This window comes from Semicossyphus pulcher, unplaced genomic scaffold (genome assembly GCF_022749685.1).
Source record: "Semicossyphus pulcher isolate SPU_LCO1_2020_fin unplaced genomic scaffold, fSemPul1.0.p SCAF_9, whole genome shotgun sequence".
NCBI classification, from domain to species: Eukaryota; Metazoa; Chordata; class Actinopteri; order Labriformes; family Labridae; genus Semicossyphus; species Semicossyphus pulcher.
Genome location: NW_027211770.1, coordinates 31,334,914 through 31,356,658, shown reverse-complemented (window position 1 = coordinate 31,356,658; position 21,745 = coordinate 31,334,914). Strand labels below are relative to the sequence as shown.

General features: G+C 41.4%; 2 protein-coding genes across 2 annotated transcripts; one reads left to right on the top strand and one right to left on the bottom strand.

Annotated features, from left to right (window-relative positions):
* Nucleotides 1–1,507: 1,507 nt before the first annotated feature.
* LOC138584463 (N-acetylglucosamine-1-phosphodiester alpha-N-acetylglucosaminidase-like) lies at nt 1,508–9,674 on the bottom strand. Its single transcript, XM_069656711.1, has 12 exons — nt 9,589–9,674; nt 7,185–7,393; nt 6,833–7,100; nt 6,618–6,757; nt 6,353–6,461; nt 5,977–6,105; nt 5,265–5,470; nt 4,828–4,875; nt 4,041–4,169; nt 2,971–3,090; nt 2,799–2,877; nt 1,508–2,526 (listed from the first exon to the last, which is right to left on the bottom strand). Exons 1-12 carry the CDS (start codon nt 9,672–9,674, stop codon nt 2,355–2,357), a joined length of 1,695 nt encoding a protein of 564 aa, XP_069512812.1. The 3' UTR covers nt 1,508–2,354.
* A 2,297-nt stretch (nt 9,675–11,971) lies between these two features.
* On the top strand, nt 11,972–20,973 carry ndufaf6 (NADH:ubiquinone oxidoreductase complex assembly factor 6). Its single transcript, XM_069656154.1, has 7 exons — nt 11,972–12,090; nt 12,364–12,420; nt 12,792–12,894; nt 13,216–13,349; nt 17,030–17,131; nt 17,926–17,982; nt 19,116–20,973. Exons 1-7 carry the CDS (start codon nt 12,004–12,006, stop codon nt 19,242–19,244), a joined length of 669 nt encoding a protein of 222 aa, XP_069512255.1. The 5' UTR covers nt 11,972–12,003; the 3' UTR covers nt 19,245–20,973.
* Nucleotides 20,974–21,745: the final 772 nt, after the last annotated feature.

Genomic DNA, 21,745 nt, shown 5'->3' with positions numbered 1-21,745 from the left:
AAAAAGTTATATCTCCTTTGGTTCTATAAGTAAACCTCAAAATTGCACTTAAAATAAGTTTTCACTTAAAAATGAACAATTATGACATCAATATATTTGGATTACCACGAGTATTTGGAATTTATTGATCACATAATCTGTTTTTTTGTTTCTGTGTAGAGATTTGTAGTTTTAATTACATCATATAAAACACTGAACTAAAACACGTTGTTATCAACATTTTGTCTCTATTATAAATGACAATGTCAAACATTTTGGAGGTTACTGAATGTTCCAGTTATACACAGTATAATGTGGATGATATAAAAACAAATGTTACAACATAAAAGTTGACAAAAAGTATTAAAATGTCCTTTGCTCTCTTGGTGGCATGCTCTAAGAATTATTAATAAGAAGTAAGAATTACCTACAAGGAAAAAAAGTACACTGCACACTGCTTCACTTAATACAAAAGTTAAAAAGCATTTTAGTTGTGGATACATCTTTAAAAACATATATTGATGCCAAACCAGTCGACCTTAGAGATCACAGACAAACAAGTCAACAATAAACATGTTCAGCAAATCTGTCTCTCTTGGTACAACTGAAAACAAAAATTCAATTTATATAATTATAAGTAAAACGACTCTCTCCTCTCTTGTTCTTTGATAACTTATAATTACCATTATTTTTATTTTCATTATTCTTTTTATGTCATACTTTTACTTTGAAAGAAATATCAGCATTTTCCGGTAAATCTGACGAATTGCAGTAGCTTGACGCAGTGCGGTCACATGACTGTCACACTTCAGGATGTTGTAAACGCGTGGCAGAGAGAGACGCGTCACCTGTAGGCCTGCCTGAACTGACAGGACGCTGAGTAAACGGAATGAAGAAAGACACAATATAATACCAAGAAATAACAACTAATACATTACAATCAACCTCCCATTCGATAAGTAAAATAGTATGCTAAATATATGTTTTATTAAATATAAACATTATTTCAAGAGGAAGCCAGAAGAGTTCCTACTTTATAAATGTGCATAGCCAAAAGAGGAAGAGGAAGTATTCAGATCCTTTAAGTACTAATACCACATTATAAGTAAAGTAAAAGTCCTGATTGCATATTCTACTTCAGTGAGTGTGTATTTAGAGTATAAAAAGTAGAAGAATGTTTCCCTTTACTGTTCTACTTCTATATATACTGTCGTAAGTTTATTTGACACATGCATCAATGTAAAAGCAGGTTTTGACTGTTGAACTGTTTGTGTAGGACAGCAGGTAATGATTATTTTATCATGGATAAATCTGCTGATTATTTTCTACATTTATCAATTGATTGTTTTTAATGCTGTCACAATGACCCAGAACTTAAAATGACACCTTCTCAAAGCTTGTTTTGTCCAACCTCTAAAATCACTTCATAATAAATATCTAAAGACAAAGCTGTGAGCACAAACACTGCCTGCTAAGCGATATTCACAAAAGTGATGACAGAGGTGTAGAAACAAATAATTAGTCTTAATGTAATTTATCACAAAGATCAGCACATAAACCAAGTGCTTTAAAAGTTACAATCTTTGATGAGAAATTCCTCTTTTTTCTTTAAGATGCAGTCTCCATCTCTGGTTTAATTCTCTTATGAAGACAGAGAGGGACTTCCCTCAACATTCCCACCTTTTGACTGAAAGTTCTTACCAAAGTACGACCCAAGATATGATAAAAAAAAATACTGACTGATTGTTTGAAGTTGGCACATATTTAGACTGTTTTTTTGGCTCTTATTTCCAATCTTTACACATTTTGTACGATCAAATATCTAGCATCTAACATCGAGTATTTGTTTTGGTTGATTTTCTTAGCTGCACAGCATGCAGATGCTACAACAACGTTTCATAAACATACATTAACATTAACCTGCAGCTCAGTCTGTCTTTCATACTTTTATATAATTCACTAGTAGTACCAAGCACCAATGCGACACTATGTTGTCCTTTCGTCTTTGAACATTCATCAAGATTTACTCTTCACTGGAGTTTAATGCTGCAGCATGATGGTGCAGTGGTAAGCGCTGTCTCCTCACAGCTAGAAGGCTTGTGGTTCGAATCCCGGTTCAGACGTAGGGGGCCTTTCTGTGTGGAGTCTGCATGTTTTCCCCGTGCATGCGTGGGTTTCCTCTAATACTGCCCATAGGTGTGAGAGTGAGAGTGAAAGGTTGTAGGTAGGCTCCAGCCCCCTCGGGACCCTGAACAGGATAAGCGGTTTTGACAACAGAAGGAGTTTTGTTATCTTGTGCACCTTGTGTCTGTTTTTCTCCTGGCACAAAGAATCGTGTCTGTTAGAAACACGTCAGACATACGGAGGACAGCTTTTCAAAATAAAGTTGCAGCAGGCAGCTTCTCTCCGCTGACGTCGCTCTGTGGAACGTGTATGTAGTAATAACTGCAAAGAAACCACCTCCGACTGGCCCGCAGGAAGTGAAGAACAACACGGATCAGCAGCAGCACAAGAACCAGTGTGACTGTGATTATCAGCCATGTTTGTCTGCTGGGAGGAGAGGGGAGTTCAGATTAGACTTTTTGATTAGTTTAATGATCCACTACATGGCAAATCCAGCGTGAGATATAACTCTTAAATATGCTGTCTGTTGTTTTTGATGTTTTGCTATGGAAATGTTACATATTACACCTTTAAATCAGCCCTGGTAGGCCTAATCGCAGTGCCTTTAATGTAAAATGTGTAGGAAAGCAGTCAATTTAAAGGCAGACATGGTGGACTGACGAGAACTGATGATTCAAAGAGGGATTGACACTTACCCCATCAGATAAGATTTGTCCCTGAAAGCCTCCTCCTGTTGTCTCCATAATGTAAACATGTGTTTGGCCAAACACTGACCTGCTGTGGAGGAAAGAAAAACGGCACTATGAATAAATGTATCTAAAAATGTACCCATTAGACAGTAGAACAATAGCATATCTCGTGTGTTACCTCTGTGTAATGTGCTGCTGGTGTTGGAGGCACAGCTTCCTGTCACCGGGTCACATGGACACTGATCCTCACACTGACACGTCTCAGCACAGGACGGACCGTAGAAACCAGGAGGACACACTGACAAAGACAGAGAAATCTCTTTTATAAAGGTTATTCTGCTATTGTAAACCTTGACCCTATTTGTACAAGCAGATGTGACACAGGCTGTAATGGCTGCAACCCTACTCCCTGCAAAAATGAACCCCATCAAAGTACCTCCACTAAACTTCTTGTTGTTTCCACTGACAGGCTCAGATTGTTCTTCTAAGTGTGTGACAACATGACAGAAAGGATCCCTACAGAGATAGACCTTTTTGTTACAGAGGAAGATGATTGTTTTAACCACACACAGACGTTACATTGCTCTCTGCAAACACACCAGACTCCATTCAGAAAAACACAAATTTTACCTCACGAAACACAGGGGTCTCTGGTTTACCACTGCATTGATTGTTTCACTTGTTGTGTCTCTGTGATGTTTTAAATGGTAAGCTCAGGTCCAATATAATATTTGTGCTCCACAGAATAACATAAACAAACCTTCAGTGGAGGCAGCAGAGGACCAGAAACTTCTGGGATCTGCAATGTTAAATTACTGGTTTTGTCAATGGAGTCTGGTCGCTTTGAAGAGAGTTGTACATTCTGTTTCCTGGTCTAAGAAAATCATCTTCCTCTGTAACAAAAAGGTCTGTCTCTGTGGGGATCCTTTCTGTAATGTTGTCACACACTTAGAAGAACAATCTGAGCCTGTCAGTGGAAACAACAAGAAACAAGGATTACATTTCAGCCATTACAGCCTGTCTCACAGCTGCAGGCTGAAGAAATCTACTGGCCCTATTCCAAAACTGTTTTTACCTTTTAGTCATTTAACTCCAGAATATGTAAAATTATGGCCCGGGTTAAAAAATACAGGCATTCCCCTTTTATGTCAGAGGTGCATCCTATCTTAACCTTTCACATTAAAAGCCCTGATAATACTTTAAACAAAGTAATGATAGAATTTTCTTCCCGGTGTCATGCTTTCCTACCTTGTTCACAGAAGTTGCCGTGAAAACCAGGGGGACACGTGCAGCGGCCAGTGACGTGGCTGCAAGAAGCTCCATTAAAGCAGATGCAGGTATGTCTGCAGCCATCACCATAGTAACCTGGCAAGCACTCTGTACCCAGGAGAGAGGACACGTAGAAGAATCATTAGACAGATTTATTATTCAACTTCTTAATAACACTCTGTGACAGTTAGGTGAATGTTGGGAGTTCTTCTTTTAGATTAGCAGTAGGTGGCGCTAATTCTCTAGTCAGGTGCCTTTAGACTAGAAGAAGAAGACGAGCTCTGAAATGGGTGTAAACCCTGCTGGAAATATGACATTCCTGTTTGTTCTAAGGTGTTGCACGGTAAAGGGTAGGTGGACTTCACTTTCATAGCATCTTTCTAGGCTTCCATCCGCTCAGAGGGCTTCACACTTCATGCCGTTTACGCGCTGATGACAGAGGCAGCCATGCAAGGTGACAGCCTGCTCTTCAAGATCTACAGTATGTGAACACACATTCATAAACTGATGAGGTTCAGTAGCCCGCCTAAAGAGACTTTGTCATGCAGACTGAGGAGCTGGAGATCGAACCGCCTATCCGACGATTATTGGACGACCCACTCTCGGCCTAGTTTGCGTTCTGTTCTAATTTTTTATGGTTGAATTATGGATTAAAACAACAACACAACACAGGACTTTTTGTCCTCACGTCTCAATTTGATCAGTTTATTAAATGACGTGGAAACACAGTGGCCAAAATAATAATAAAAAAAGTAATTTTGATTACCGTGGCTGCAAATCTTTCCTCTCCATCCAGCATCACAGACACACCCAGCTGCAACACAAAGAAGACAGACATGATGTATAACTCTGTGAAACCTATTCATGAAACAAGGTGTGCTTATACTGTTCGTATACTTCGTCACAAAGAACAGCCACTGCTAAATAAACTGCAAAACAAAATTCATAGAGATTAAGAGACAATAATTCAGATTATGCTGGACATGTGTTAGGAGGTTTTAATGACTTGCCCAGGTACTTTTGTGCATTTTAGTAGTTATAAACAAATTCCATACTGATGTCTTCAAACAACAACTCACAACCTTAAAAGCCCTGTTCTGGAGATCAGCATTTAAACACAATGAGTAAATGCCTCTGCACTTGTCAGTTTACATTCCTTATATCGCTCTTGGTCCTGCGACACCTGAGCTCCTCCTCACGTACCGGCTGTGCAGACGCCGTGGAGGCCGCAGTCCGCTGGCTGACACACCAGAGAGTCACAGGCGGCTCCCTGCCAGCCGTCCTGACACCGACAGCGTCCGTCCACACAGTCTCCGTGTCCGCTGCAGTCCTCCGGCTGGCAGCGCTGCTGGTGAACGCACAGGATGGTGGAGACGGGCCGAGCACAGCGCCACCTGCTGTCAGATTTACTGGGAACAGAGAAAAATAGATGGAAAGAAAGGAAGATTCAACAAAGGTTTAAAGAAGCAGCTGAAGTTGTTCTTTAGTGCTTTTATTTTCAGAATTGTTATTTAAACTACTTTAATGATAACTGAATAATCATAAGTCATTTTTCAAGCATACATTTCAAATATTAGTTGGTTTCACCTTCTTTAATGGAGGATTTGCTGCTTTTCTTTGTCATTTACGAAAGTATATAAAAAAGGCATTTGGTTTTTGACTGTTGGTCGAACAAAAGGTGGCAAAAACAAGCTGTGTTTGTGGACATACTTTGGCCTGTCCCGTATGCCTTCAAGGATGGCTCTGCAGCTACTGAAGCCTGATTCATGGCTGCCTGCTGAAGCAATCTACTGGAGCAATTCCCCAATTTTTTGCACTTACTACTCATTTAGCCCAGGCTTAACCCAGGCTTAAAATAAATATCGCTGCACAAAGAATAGGTCCAACAGCCCAGTTCTGTTTATAAGTAGCTCACCAGTCGTCCGGCGGGTAGCTGGCCAACGTGCCGTTGACAACAAAGCTGGAAGACCCGCCCCCGTCCAGATTGATGGCATTGATCACCCCGTTTTTCTTTAGGAACTCTGCCACCTCCCAGAGATTCATGCTGTCCAGAAACAAACAAACACATGCTGTTTTCTTTGGGCTTCTGCTATTTAACACATGCGACCTGATGGCATGATCCAAGTCACACGGGAAGGTCTGGCAAAACCAGGAGGACAGATGAACGTTTGTCGACATGAAGCCATGTCCCATCTGAATAAATACAACCAGGCTGCTTGTCTACGTCCATGTTAGCCGCTCTGTTAGGCTCATTACGGCCCACAGAGCTGAATATCTTAAATAAATGTTACCCTCTTTCATTAGTCCGTCCGTCCACATGAAACAGGATCAGGTTGCCCTCCGCGTCATGACCCACCACCGTCCTCGCTGAGAGCACATCCACAAAATCCCGCAACACCCCTGTTAGCACAAAAAACAAGTTTTATTCAGTTTTAACACAAAAACTAATGACAGGCTTTTGGAATGAGGTCGGTTCCAGAGGCACCCTATTGAATGATTCAGCTGTGAGGGTTTGCATTGAGTGTTATGAGATGATGTTTTTTCTTGTTGCTTTACCCTGATCGACCCATTCGTCGCACTCGGCCTTCAGGCTCTGGTTGATGTAAACCTCTCCGCCCCTCAGCAGCCACATCACCCCGCTGACCAGCTGCTCAAACGGGTTGGACTGGTCCAAAACATCTTCCTGGGACAGATACCTGGAGGGTCAGAAAAGGTTTGTCTTATTTTTCTCATTTTTTTGTCCTGCTTTTCTTTCCGTCTGCTGCTCTTACCCAAACACCAGGCTGCCATCCTTCCTGATGCCAAACTGGGCGTTCTGCACCCCGCCACTGTCCTTCACCAGCTTGCCGTCACTAACTATGTTACCCAGACACCCGTCGGTGGTGGTGTTGAAGAAGCCGGCGTTCAGGGCGTACAGACACCCTGCGGCCTTGGCCGTCTCCTGCACCGTCACCCTGTGGTTTTTCTTACAGCCGCCCGGCCCGCCCGGCTCCATCACAGACACCCTCATCAGCGGGTCATGAACCACCGTCATGTGACCTGGAGAGAGATCCCTCAAAATAAGACTTTATCTACTGATCCAAGCGGGGAAGATACACTTGCTCTGCTGACCTGATCACTGACCGTGGACCCAGCGGGACCGGCTGCCTGGCATGTTTGATATGAAGACAGTCGACTCGGCCACAGGAGGGTTATTGTTTTTACTGGAGGGCCAGGTCTCACGCGTCGTACTGCCATAGATAACATGCTGGCAGTCTCTAACATGGCGGTGAGAGTGGGAGGGGCCATGGTCCTTTGTGTACGGTATGAGAAAGTCATCATCCGTAGAGACACTGTGAAGAGAAGTAACATGATGAGGAAAGGTTGTTTTTTCTTTGCTATAGTAGACAAGGTGAAATTGAGATTGTTGAATAGGTTTATGGTTCTCCTCTTTATAAAAGTGGATCTTGTAGTGGGCAGGTGACACCACATAAGGTAAGCCTGGCAGGGCAACGCTAGTAAAACTAATGTGTAGAGTTAAAAGGATTAGATTTGTCGAACAAACATAGACAAACAAACAGCAACTCTTTTGTTAATGTTTTAATATTGATGTTTCTAATCAAAAATATCCCTGAAAAAGTCAGTTAGCTAGCTACTGCGCTGTGGAGAACGTCTGTCTACGCCCACTTCTCAGCGATCAAATCAGACCCCCCTAATGATATGTCCCGCCTGCACGTCCTGTTTCACTCGGAAATACGTCACGATACGGAAGCTAGATACTCTCCAAATGCCGTTTCAGCTCAGCTTTAAACCACACTGTGAAGAGTCTTCTGTTCTATTCTCGGACAAATGTATACACCAGAGAGAGAGAATAATTATCTGATGAATAAATAGACACAGTGGAGTGCTTCAGCTTTAAATTGACAAAAAGATTAACACTATATCTCTTTTCATGTTTCTTGTTTGAGGATGTTTTAAGTAAACTCTTTTTTTTCTTAATGTTTTACAGCATCCTAAATAAGCTGTTTTTTTTTTTTAAGTATACGGTGTATTTGTAGCCATAAGAAAAACAACTGAGTGAAAATGCTGACTTAAAACTTTAATCTGACAATTTTAACTTGGCAGGTGTTTTTGTTTTATATCTTGCTTTAGTGTCTCTTTATCTTTAAAACCCTTTAATACCCTCTTCTGTTAAGAAATTGCCACGATGTCCACCTCCATCAAATGCCCTCTGAGTTTTCTCCTGTCACTCCAGATGCTGCCAGTCCCATCTGCCCTGTAATCACTTTATTCTGCTCACCTGAGGCTCCCGCCTGTCTCCTCAGCTGCACCTCTTTCCCTCATCAGCCCTGCCTGGAAGCGTTGTTCCTCTGTCAGTTTGTTTCCAAACAGCTCATGCCACTATACCTGTACTAGAACCTGCCTGTCTGCCTTCATCATCCTGTTGATTCAACTTTCTGGATTGAGTCCTTCCCCTTTGCTCCTCTGCACCACCCTGACAACAATAAATTAAGTTTGCTAGCTTGCTTTACCAATATGCAGAGATTCTTTCTGAATACTTTCAGACATCTTGCCATCATGATGAAGAAGGTGTGGACAGAACTGGGTCAGACTGCAGCCCAGGCCTGATCCCTAAAAGAAAATGAAACTGGGTTCATGTTTCATTGAGACTTTGGTCATTAAACTGCATGCTGTCAATCCTATGGTTTACTTCTGACGATCAGTGTGCTTACAACAATATTCAGAGCAAAGTTAGGAGGTCTGCTGCACCTGGAAGTATGTGTTTTCTGTAAAGATTGCTATTACCAAATGTCTTCTGTCTTAGATTGCACAAGGCATGCACTTTATTTGGCCATATATAAAAAACAAGTACATCTTTTCCTCTATTTTTTGGAGAAATATATATTTACCTTAGATTCATATAATACGCAGAAAACTGTCAAATCCTCACATATTAAAATTTAACCAGGAACATTTTTTGTTTTCTTCAAGAATTAATTTATGGTAACTTCAAACAATAAATAAACAGTACATCTTCTGAAAAACAACAACTCAAATGTCCAGGACAGAGTGGATTAAATTACTTATTTTCATGCTTTAAGGGTGAAATTGGTAAATACAATTTAAATAAGTGTTTAAAACTAACTTAGTGGCTGAAGTAAGGGCTGAAAGAAAATAGATAACACTTTCCATTTGCTTTGGTTTGTTAAAAATTAAATGTAGTTGATATAAAAAGAAAAGTTAGTTATTCCTTACATATTTCAATTTGATTTTAAAATGTTAACATCAAAAACAAAAAAAGGTATTTTTAAGCAGTTCCGTGCCCTGTAGGTAATCCACAAACAAACAAGGCTTTTATGGCTTAATTAGCATGAATATCATGACACAGTTTAGCTTAGCTAAATACTCAGCTTTAATGATTACTACTTGCTAATACCATTAGCTTAAATTAATATTGATTACAAACAATAATAAATACATTCTATGACGGTTACATTTTCGAGATTACTCACACCCTGATTTTTTAAAAAGTAGCCCAATATCTCACCTTGCTGATTTGCTTTCCAGCAGCCAAACCTGGAGACACAGCAACGCGAGCCCCAAAATTGCGCGCGACGCTGAACTTGTTGCCATGGTTACGGGGGTTCTGGTAAAGGTTCTCCGGGTTCTAAGCTACGAGTGTGTCCCGTCCGCGTGCTGTCAGAACTCATAGACTATGCACCTGAGAGACTACCTAGTTAGGCTTTTGATTCTTGCTCCTCCGGATAAACTACATTCCTCAACAGTGACGGATGTTGAAATTATTCAGTATTTATTTAAGTAATGTGACAGCCTTGTTATTTTATACAAATATATTGTAAAATTACCATGTACACGGAAATAACATTACATAAGTAGAAACGTTGTCCTATACAGAGATTTGAGTTTATTTATTTATTTTTTCAAAAAAATCAGGAGGTATACATTTGGCCAAATTTAGACCAATACTAATGAAAAATAAAATAAATACTGCACACAAATAGGCCCATATTGTAAATACCATAGAAGCAATGGTGAAAAATGTTTTGTAAAGTTAGTTAATTTCTTGAATCAAAAGTTAAATGTAAAAAATAAACAAAAAGTAGAATGTTAGATGAAGGCAAATATCTTGGGCTAACAAATTTGGGTTAAGATCTTTAAGACCGGTCAAAGTAAAAGGAAACGAAACTGCAGGAGGCAAATGATAAAATATTACAACTGAAAGAAAAAGAAATGTGTCGCTTTCCTTTAACTTTGTCGATTAAGATAAAAACCGCAGAAAACAAAAGTAGCTTTTTCCTAAGGTAGTTCAAAATAATAGGCAAAATGTAGATGTTGTGATTCAGGGTTGCCCTCGGTTTCTATTAAAACATATATGCAAGAAAGATATTACAATAAACGCCGTGTAATTTTAATTTCACTAGCAATACAGAGCTGTGTGGGCCAGAGTATTTGCCACTCTTATTTTGGCGGAAGAATCCTCAAATTTCCGGTATTGCTGTAGCCAACGTTTTTATATTCTTGACGTGCCGTTCTTGTGTAACTTGACGTATTAGCTAAGCTATTTACAGTTGTTCTTATTTAATATTGTTTTTATAATGTATATGTATGTCGATACATGAATTGCGACTCTTTTTCAGATGTTATGGTAGCTTTGTTAGTAAAAATGAAGCGGAATTTAAAGCCCGCCGGTGCAGTGGTTTTGCCGGGGGAATGTTTTTAATGTGACACAGGGTGAAAGTTGAAGGGGAACATGGCAGCAGGCATCAGTACTAAACATGGATTATTAAGCAGCAAAACGTTACTTTATCACGCTTTACACAGAAATATATCACCTAACAGCGTATGTTTCCAAAGAGCGGCTGAAATACAGAGTGTGAGAGCGGCGACCAGCGCGACAGCAGACTCACAAGTCAATGAAAAGTACTGTTTGGAGCTGGTCAGGTGAGTCTGACTGTACTTACTGCTAACATACCGAGCTAGCACAGGCTAAATGAATCTCCATTTACATATCACATACAACTGCTTACTTTACGGCTGGACACGCCCTGACATCTCCCATCCCTGGTTTAAAGAGATGTAGCAATCTCATAAAAAGATAAGGAACTTATTCTACTAATAGATAAAAAAAGTTTGGTAATGAGGCAACTCCACTCCAGACTCCATTCAAATATCCGGCCAAAATCCAGACAACGCAAGAGTTCATTACGTGAACATATATATTTTTAAAACGTAATATGTTTAATAAATGTGTTTTGTTCCCTGTTGATTTCGGCTTTATCAGGCTGCCCAAGAAGCTTGTATTTAAATGTGGTTTCAACTATTAACATTTGAAAGTAGTCTACCAAACATTCTTATTAGGCACTATTCAATCAGAACTGACACAAAGATGCACATTGTTCTGAAGTTGATGAAAGCTTTTGTTAAAGCATGACTGAAAGCATTTTGTGAATGAAGATGTTTTTTGGTGTGAATGTATGTAGGATAATTTATAACACAATATTTTGACACTGTAATGAAAGCTCTGTTTTTGTCATGAATGTTATTTTGAAAATTAGGAATGACATAGAACCGTCTCTTCTCCTCTTCAGGTCCAGAGACTATGATGGCTTTGTGTCCTCCCTCCTCCTCCCAGAGGAGGCACGGCGCTCCTCTTTGGCTCTGAGAGCCTTTAATGTGGAGCTGGCACAGGCAGGTATTCCTGCAGCCAGGCTGGATGTGGAATGATTAATGAAAATACTGCTGTATTACTGTACTGCTACTACTTGTAATTGTTAGTGATAATACTATACTGGCTACTTCTATTATTACAGACACCTTTACTGCTACTACGTTTACTCCTGTTGGTACAGATGCTCCTGTTGCTATATTTGTCACACAGTTGCCTTTCCCATATCTTGTCCAAAAGGTAAAGGACTCTATTTCCCAGAAGACCATTGGTTTGATGCGAATGCAGTTCTGGAAGACGGCCATAGAAGAAATCTACAGAGACGATCCTCCGAACCAGCCGGTCAGCGCCGAGCTGTGGAGGGTAAATATCAACAGATATGACAGAGAGCAGAATATGCAATCACATTCACTGCTTGGTTTCAAAAGCTCAGGAGGAATCTGTGAGAAATGACTAAAACTTACTTTTAATAACATTTGGAGGAAGCAAAAGGAATTGTTTCAAATCTACTGAGTTTGAACTTTAGTTAAAAATGCGCCAATCACTCTGTTTTTGTGGCTTTTAGTCAGCTGAGGGACTGCACATGGACTCATTTCTGTTCTTCACCTGGTTAACACTCGTGATAATGTTTTGCAGGCGGTGAGGAAACACTACCTGACAAAGAGATGGCTGCTGAGGATCATAACAGAGAGAGTAAGTAACCTATTGTTATTTACAAGATTTGTATTATTTTTATTAGCATATATTTATGGTTTGAGTGCATATTTTGAGGGTGTATGCATGCTTTAAAAGACATGACATTTGGCACTAGTGTCGGGCGTCTGACACTTGATATCTGGTGTGACAAGCCCCCACCTTGCTGCTATATGTAGTTGTCCTGATTCTTACTGTAGCACCTCTAGCCAATGCCTAAAGCAATAGTGTCCTCTATGGGCGAATCCTATAGCTGGCATTCAACTGCAACTCTAAATGACCTGTAGAGGTCTTGTTGTTGTCTTGTGTAGGTGATAAAGTAAATAGCTGCTTTTAAGATGAACAGTAATCCAGTTTGTCTGTTTCACCAGGAAAAGGACCTGGATGACAAAGCGTACAGAAACCTGCAAGAGCTGGAGACGTATTCAGAGAACGCTCAGTCGTCCCTGATATACCTGCTGCTCGAGTGTTTAGGTAAGAACAGGTGAGGCTGCTGGTAGCAGGAAGCATGAGCAGTATTTATTACTAACACGTTCCATCTATCTGAACCCCCTTTGATCTGGTAGAAGCAATTCCTCTCTGCGGTTAGGTTTGCCATGTACCATACCCTTCCTACTGATACGTTTTATAACCTTTAAAGTGACAGACTCTCAGGGAGGGAGGTTAAAAGGTCAGGATTTGTCTGCAGAAGTGAGAATTAATTAGAACGTCAAACCTTTTTTAAGCCAGGCTGCAACAGGAGAAGTAACTCAGTGAGCTAAAGTCTGTCAAACTTTTTTTTCCTGTTTTCTGCAGGGGTGAAAAACGTCCATGCAGACCATGCAGCGAGTCACGTCGGTAAAGCTCAGGGAATCGTGACGTGTCTGAGAGCGACGCCTTATCACGGCAGTCGACGGAAAGTCTACCTCCCCATGGACATCTGCATGCTGGTGAGTCCACACCTGACAGAGATGTCCGCTCCTGTTTTGTGTGAAAGCACTGAAAGATAAATTTAACAGGCAGTTCCCAAAATCTCATGTCATATGTTGATGAAACTCAGGAGGCAGAGGCCCTAAGAGGTAACATACACCGATCAGCCATAACATTATGACCACCTGCCTAATATTGTGTAGGTCCCACTTTTGCTGCCAAAACAGCCCTGACCCGTCGAGGCATGGGCTCCACCAGACCTCTGAAGGTGTGCTGAGGTATCTGGCACCAAGACATTTGCAGCAGGTCCTTTAAGTCCCGCCAGTTGCGAGGTGGGGACTCCATGAATCGGACTTGTTTGTCCAGGACATCCCACAGATGCTCAGCTGGATTGAGATCTGGGTAATTTAGAGGCCGAGTCAACACCTTGAACTCGTCGTCTAAAAGAGTAAAATGCTTTTTCTTGAAACAAGAAACATTAGTTTCACCTCTTTTCAAAGTCACCAGACTCCATTGACAAAAACAGTAATTTTACCTCACAGAACAGGGGAGTTGCCGGTCTACTGCTGCCTCAAATGGTAAGTGTGTTTGTGTCTTATTATGGCATACGTTAATATGTGACTGGAAAAGGAACTAGCCATTTAAAGTCGAGCTGAAATGGCATTTCGAGAGTATCTAGCTTCTGTATCGTGACGTACGGCAGGACATATCATTAGAGGGATTTGATTTGATCGTTGAGAAGTGGGCGTAGACAGACGTTCTCCACAGCGCAGTAGCTAGCTAACTGACCGAGCGTTCTTGGTGCTCTGCAGCTAAATGTTGCAGATTGATTGGTTGAAATTGTTTGGTGCTAACTTACGTAAGCACGCGTGAAATTTTGTTTTACCGGAAGAAAAAATGATCAGATTTTGATATAAGAATACGAAGAAATGGATTTTCTGTATTTTTTTGGCCTATATTGTCAAATAGATGCACAATGTTACCGGGATGTGATCTAAAAGGATTAAAATGACATTTTTCATTTCACCTTGACTTTAAAGGTGAAATCGTTGTTTTTGACAATGGGGTCTGGTGCGTTTTCAGAGAGCGATGTAAAAAATCATCTCTCTCTTTAACAAAAAGGTCTATCTCTGTAGGGATCCTTTCTGTAATGCTGTCAGGCACTTAGACATACTTTGATCAAGAGAATTTTCCCACCAAGATTTCCGTTGAAGCCAGTACAGCCAATTTCTCTGCTGCCTGCTGAAGAATCTACTGGATCAATTCCAAAACGTTTTGTACCTATTAGTCATTTAGACCGCAAAATATGTAGAAACAGGGCCCAGGTAAAAAGTACTGCAATTACCCTTTAACTTATAAGAGCAGTGAAGACACAGACTGCTTCATCTCTGCTGGTTTAAAGTCAGAATGGAGTCCCTGAAAGAAAACACAGAGCAGTCTCACGCTCATGCCTGCTCACATTCAGCTGACTCATGCCTCTGCTTTGACATGATGTCAGATGATGCTGTTGGGAATCTGTAATGAAACAGTCAGAGATCGTTACTCACAACCATATGGTGAGAATCAGAGAAGCCTCCTGCATGAGTTACATCCGCGCTGCAGATAAACAAATGATGCTGCAAACAATGTTCAACCTTTGTGTGGGCCATCTGGGGATGATATTTACACTACAGATGAAGCGCACAGGCTCTGTCCTTAAAATCATTAGCAGGAGGAGGACGCTTCTGACTGGAGGCCTTCTGAGCACGCTCGCCTCACATCACCTCCACTCTGCTGCCTGTAGAGGGCGCTGTGGGCACACTGAAATACTCTGCATTCAGTTATGTAAACAGTTTAGCTCATATCATTTTGTATCCAGGGTGACTTTCACATCAGAAAGCTAATTAACAAGCGTGGGCCGAGTATGCAGGAAAGACAACAGATGGACTTTGTTTCTCTGTGACACCTGACTGACCATGTATGATGGAGAATCACAGGGGGAGCACATACAAAGAATCAGATAGACCGACTGAAAAGCCACTCTTGTCAGGCAATGGTTGTGATGTATGAACAAGCCACCGTCACGCCGGACAACAGCTACGAGAGGAGAAAACATGCGAGTGACGTGTGAAGCAACACAGAACAGAAGTGCACTCAGTCCGCTACCGCTGTGACGTTTGACAAGGGAATGTTTTAATTAAAGGGTCTGTTAAGGTTGTTTAATGCATTTGAAATTACACTTGCTTTCCATTGTTGGCTCTTTATTTACATTAATGTAAAAGTGTTAGATAGTAATGTTCTCTTACAGGCATATAACGGACTATTTCCTGGCCGAGAGGTCCATGTCCGACGTGTTATTTTTTAACAAAATATTATTATAATAATATATTATTATTATTATTATTATTATTATTATTATTATTATATTAAAAATATATATAATTTGTGAGTACTCGATTACTTACGTATGGTAATGAGAAATGCCCGTCCCGAGTAGTGTTAGTGTTAGTTACGTCTCCTCTCGCCATTCCTCCTCTACTCTGCTACTCGGGAACAGAACGCTGCAGGAGCCCCATTTGTCAACAGAGCTGTCAATCATGAGGCCACGCCCCCTTTTGATAGCATTAAATAACTAATTAAAAGTAAACTTGTCACTTGGACATAAATCAGCATGATAAGAACTAACTATAATGACAGAAACTATGTTTGAGAAAAATGTATTTGACGTGTATTTTGATTTTACAGTTTGACTCATGTCCCATCTGTTAACATGGAGGAGGCGGGCTTTATGAGCTATACTGCAGCCAGTCAGCAGGGGGCGACAGAGAGGGTTTGGCTTCACTTTCAGGGAGCTGTCATGTCGGCCGTCCTCTATCAATTATACAGCCTGTGGTTGAAATCTTATTAGTTAACCTGTATATTGGATTACTAGCTGATTATTTACCAGGTTGTCGATTGATGAAGATCTTGTGTCTCTAAGGAAGAAGAGTTTCTCACAGGAAGGTTTGAAGTTACATAAATGATTGTATGTTAATCTCGGGGTCGTGATTGCTGGGAGTCACATGATTCTCACTCAGGACTTGATTCTCCTGCAACTTTCCATTATTATTATCACTGCCTGATTTTTTCCATAATTTCCCTCAACCCTCAGGCGGTTTCTCCACTTCTTACTTTAATAGGAGGAATTATTCTTAGAGCATAAATTGGCCTGTAATTTTGCTCTCATATTAGAAAAGATGATGTAAGACCTCTTTGACTTAAACAGAAATTATTATTGTTCATTCTGCTCGCTATTCTTGAGATGAAAGAAAGCTTATTTCAAGTGACCCACCTGCACATGAATAATAATGATTCATTAAGGCTCACATTTTTACAGATACATTCACCAATAACTTAAAATAGTAGAAATAACCATCCAAAAGTAAGTGTCTCCTGTAGTAGGAAGATGCTGCTGACTGTGACAAATGACACTTAATACACACATCCACCGTAAAATAAAGAATAAAACAAAGAATACATTGACAGCAAAGTGTCGGGCTGTAGATGAGGACTCAACTCATGAACAAACATGGAGATTTGAAAGTCTAAGATTTAAAACAAAGGAAATAAAAGAAAGGGGGGATCAGAGTCCAGAGCTGAACTGGAGAGAGGCTTTGTTGTTAAATTAATGGATCAATCATCTCCAGGAAACTCAGGTGTTTTTCTCCCTGTGTTCTTGCAGCACGGAGCGTCTCAGGAGGACTTCATCCGAGGCAGCCGGGAGCAAAACGTCAAAGACGTTGTGTACGACATCGCCAGTCAGGCTCACGTACATCTACAGCACGTACGTACGGAGACACAACAACATGTTGCTTAAAATATGTGAAAAATGTTTAGATATATCTATATAGGGAGACCGGGGTTGGTTGTCACACTTGTTACTCTCGTGTGAATTACTCATGATCAATACATCTGACAATGTTCATTCCCAATTTGGACGGAAGCTTAAAGTCTTGTGTTGAAATGAGTTTCCCTTTCATTCTTGTGAATTATTTTAACAGCAACTTATTAACAGTCAAAGACACTCTGACACTGTGACAACCAACCCCATCACAGGGTTGTCCCCTGTAGTTATCAACGGGGTTTTAACCGCAGCTACGTCCCGTACCATTTTGATGGACGCATGTAGCAGACGTTGTAGAGAAGCAGCAGCTTTATTTATTTCTGTTTTCATAAGAGTCATTTTTATATGGCTGTGACTTAAAACTAACGCTGTAAATAAAACAAATTTCCATATCACCGTTCAGCCTCTGTATTTTGGGCTGTTTCTGTGAGAGCAGGAGAGGAGGTTTAACAAGAGGAAACTCAGCTGTGTAAACAGACCGTCTGTCCCACTGATCGGCGCATGTCGCCTGTGAACAGTGGTACTGGTGTTGCCTGCTGATGGAGGACAAAGAAGAAGAGCTGTAACAGTTTCCCTGCTGTTTGAGTGTTTCTGTGTGGAGGATAGATCAACAGAAAAACAAGTCTAGTGGAAGTCCAGGAAAGACTCGTGTACATTTTCACACATGAGCAGGCTCAGTGTGATCGAGTTTCTTCTGTCAGTTTGATGTCTGTTTGTTGTGTTCTCTCCTTCAGGCGCGATCGTTTAGCTCCAACGTCCCTGCAGCCGCCACGCCCGCCTTCTTCCAGACGGTGAGTCCCAAAAAATAAAGTCATAATCTGCTCTGGGACCAATTAAGGGCGACATTTCTCTCATGTGTCTTTGAAAGGTTTTTAAAACCACTGATATTTTGGAAAAGGTAATCATCATTCAATAACTTCTCCCCTCAAAATAAACATAGAAACAGGCTTAACGTACCTCATTAGAGTGGACAGTGTCCGGCTCTGTAACATCACAGTGAGCGGCCTGTCGTCCTGTTTTATAGATCAACAGATAATTATTCGTTATCACGAGAAAACGAGCTTTGATATCTGGAGATAAATAAGTCGAATGTTTGGATGCATGTGCGCTTCGGGCTTCCGTAGAGTGTCTCATGTCTGCGCTCGGTGTAACAGGAGCCTTTCACTTGATATTTCACAATAGAATTCGACCACTGATTTGTTTTGAATTGTTTCACTACATTCATCTCCAAATCCCTGAATCAAGTCTGCCGTACAAACTGCTTCTTATGCTCGATTTTCTTCAATTCATGATTTATTTATATTTGTGTATGCACGTAGTCTGCTGCAGGAAAAAACAGCTCTGGTTGCAGTTTCTGACGCGTGTTTCTTTCTGATGAGAGCAGCTCTGTAAGTGTTCGTCCCCCTCTCCGGCCATGAGTCCGTAAACGTGCTGCTGTACTGACCTGCTTTATATACAGGACAGAGCACAGAACCGCTGTAGTGCTCTCAGTGAAAAGCACTCTGCCCTCCTGAATGTACAATGACTGTCACGCTGCAGTGGGCCTCAGCGCTGCACACTCACAGGAGGTTATATGTTGTGTGTGTTTGTGTGTGTGTGTGTGTGTGTGTGTGGCTCTTCCAGCCCAGTGTGCTCCTCCACGTGAGAAAGCCGACACAGCCGCTCGTGCTTTCTCACCGCGCTGAAAATTTAATTTGGATGAATCGCAGGTTTGGATAAGCGTCGCGTGAACAGCAGGAAACGGAGCCTGAGGGACACAAACACACTGACGGAGCTCTTTCACACACGATGAATCTTTATTTAAACCTTCGCTGAGCTCATTCAGGCAGCGCTCGAAACTTCAGGAGAAAGTTTATGCACACAATCATCTCCTGGTTATTGTGCATATTCTGATTTTCTTCTTCTGTGGTGTCGTGTGCTGCAGGTGGTGTTGGAGGACTACCTGCAGAGAGTGAGGAGGGCAGATTTTGATGTTTTCAACCCCAGTCTGCAGAAGAGAAACCCCCTCATCCCCCTGCAGCTGTACCTCCGGTCCTGGAAGAAGACCTACTGACATCAGCCCGCCCTCCATCCCGCCCTCCCTCAGTGTTTATGTGCTGCTGCTTCTGAAAGGACCGACCAGAGACTAAACCTCTGACTGTAGACCGCTCTGTGGCAGGTCTGTAAAGAAAGCCAGCCTTGTTTTGACCACAGTACTGCCACTGAATTCTGCCTCCTCTCCTTAATAAGAAACAACAGCCACAAACCGCACCAGAGACACCGGCGGTCGTTTCCCAACCTCTGATCCACAGACCAGCTTTCCTCCTCCAAATATTCAGCCCAGAGTTCTCCAGGGACGAGTGTCTCCACCAGAATTTAACACTTTATTCCTTAATGCAGTACTTACAGCAGATGTTTTATGCAAAGGTAAACTATTATACGGGTCGTATTTCTGTAGTTTTAGCTGCCGTTTCTTTCAGTTGGATAGTTGGAGCATTATCACAAACATTTGATCACGACTTGTGTTTGTCTTTTCACCTGACTTAAGTTATGTTTAATTGAAATAAATAAAACATGAACATGCTGTAACTTTGAAGGTATAATAAGTAGGATTAAGGACTGAGCCAATCACAGCGTAGAGGTGAGTGTGGGCGTGGTTCAAATTAGCAACTGGGCCCATTCAGACCGGAGAACATGGCGACAGAGCGATGCAGAGTTGGCCTCCTTCCGTTGGACAGGTAGGTGCCTCAAACCGGGTAGGACAAGCTAACCGGCTGTTAGCATGCTAGCGCAAAGGTCGGTGTTAGCTCGGCAGGGTGGGCGTGTTCTCAGAGTGAGAGTGAGCTTCTGGTGACGCAGAGCCCAGGAGGAGGGGCCCAGTTTGAATGTGTTGTTGACAAAATGAAGGAAAAATCCTATTTATTACACCTTTTAAGTTTGCACCCTGTTTCAAGCGACGTGGACAGGTCATACGTTCCACATTCAACTATTTGACTGCGATGTATTTTGGCATAATTGTCAGCTGAATGCAGTTACACAGAAAACTGCAGGTCTAAGTTCAGACACGACGACATGCTGAACGGCCACAATGGTTTTTATAGTAACAGATGTAATTTAGCTATCCATACAATCCTTCTGTATTTGCAGGGCACCATCTGAACCTTTGATATATATATATAAATAATAAAACTTCCAGTGTAAATTTCTCCCCACATTTCACGCAGCAGATTCAGCTCTTTGTTGCAAGGATTCTTTATTCTTTCTTCTCGTGGATGCCGAATCATTCAGCCTGCAGAGCGATGTATTAGAGAGAGGGCTTTGATGTCATTTTGATCCCAAATTCGGGAGAGTCACCGGAGGAGGGAGGGTACGATCAAAGGAAGGAAGATAATTCACACAGGCAGCATCAATACAGAACATTTTCACTTTGCACTCGATACAAAGTCACCTGCTGCGAGCTGTTTAACGTTTCCGTCTGAACCAAACACTTCATTGTGCTCATGCTGGTCCTTCTATCTGTGTCAGTGTTACTGTGTCTGTCAGTACGTATTTCTCCTGAGATAAATCTGATCTTTGCAGCTGTTGTAAAAGCAAACTGAGCCCTGATGGAAGGAGAGAAGTTAGTCTCATGCTGAGGCTGAAACACATTTAGGAGGTTGGGAAACGATGGAGGATATTTTTAAGGACAAATCACATGAAGACAGTTTGTACTGATTTAACCTGAAATGAAACGCAGTCACTCATCATGTCTGTTTTTAGATAAATAACAACAATACCTTCAAATAAAGTGAGAATGAGACGGATGTCGTGTTTGGTTGACTTACTTTCTCATTTCTTCTGATAAAAACACTAAAAATCTCATGAGAAGCAAATAAACAGTGTAGAACTTTGCGGTGCCTGTCACAGGATAAACCTATTGGATAGTTTCATATAAATAACTGTTTTGTATGGTGGCCCTGAAGGTCAAAATACAAATATAAACCACATTTCTTGAAATCGCAAAAACATGAAACAAAAACAAAACATTTCAGGAAACAAACTTTCACAAAACAAAAAGTCTTAAATGTTTTTTTAAATCTTGTTTTTTGACCTTCAGGGCCACCGTCTCTTGGTGCCTAAAGAGACGGGATTATCCAATATGCACAAAAAAAAGCAAAGTTTAGAGAAAATACCCAAAAATCGATTTTCTGCATCACAACGTTTCTTTACTCAGGGCATCTTCGCGAGGTACGATTGCTTCGTATCGTAGCCGAGTACGGTTGCCCCCCCCCCCCACCTCTGAAGGTGTGCTGAGGTATCTGGCACCGAGACGTGAGCAGCAGATCCTTTAAGTCCTGTAAGCTGCGACGTGGGGCCTCCATGGACCGGACTTGTTTGTCCAGCACATCCCACAGACGCTCCATTGGATTGAGATCTGGGGAATCTGGAGGCCGAGTCAACACCTTGAACTCGTTGTTCCTCAAACCATTCCTGAACCATGTCTGCAGTGTGGCAGGGCGCATCATCCTGCTGAGAGGGGCCACTGCCATTAGGGAATACTGTCTCCATGAAGGGGTGGACTTGTCTGCACCCACA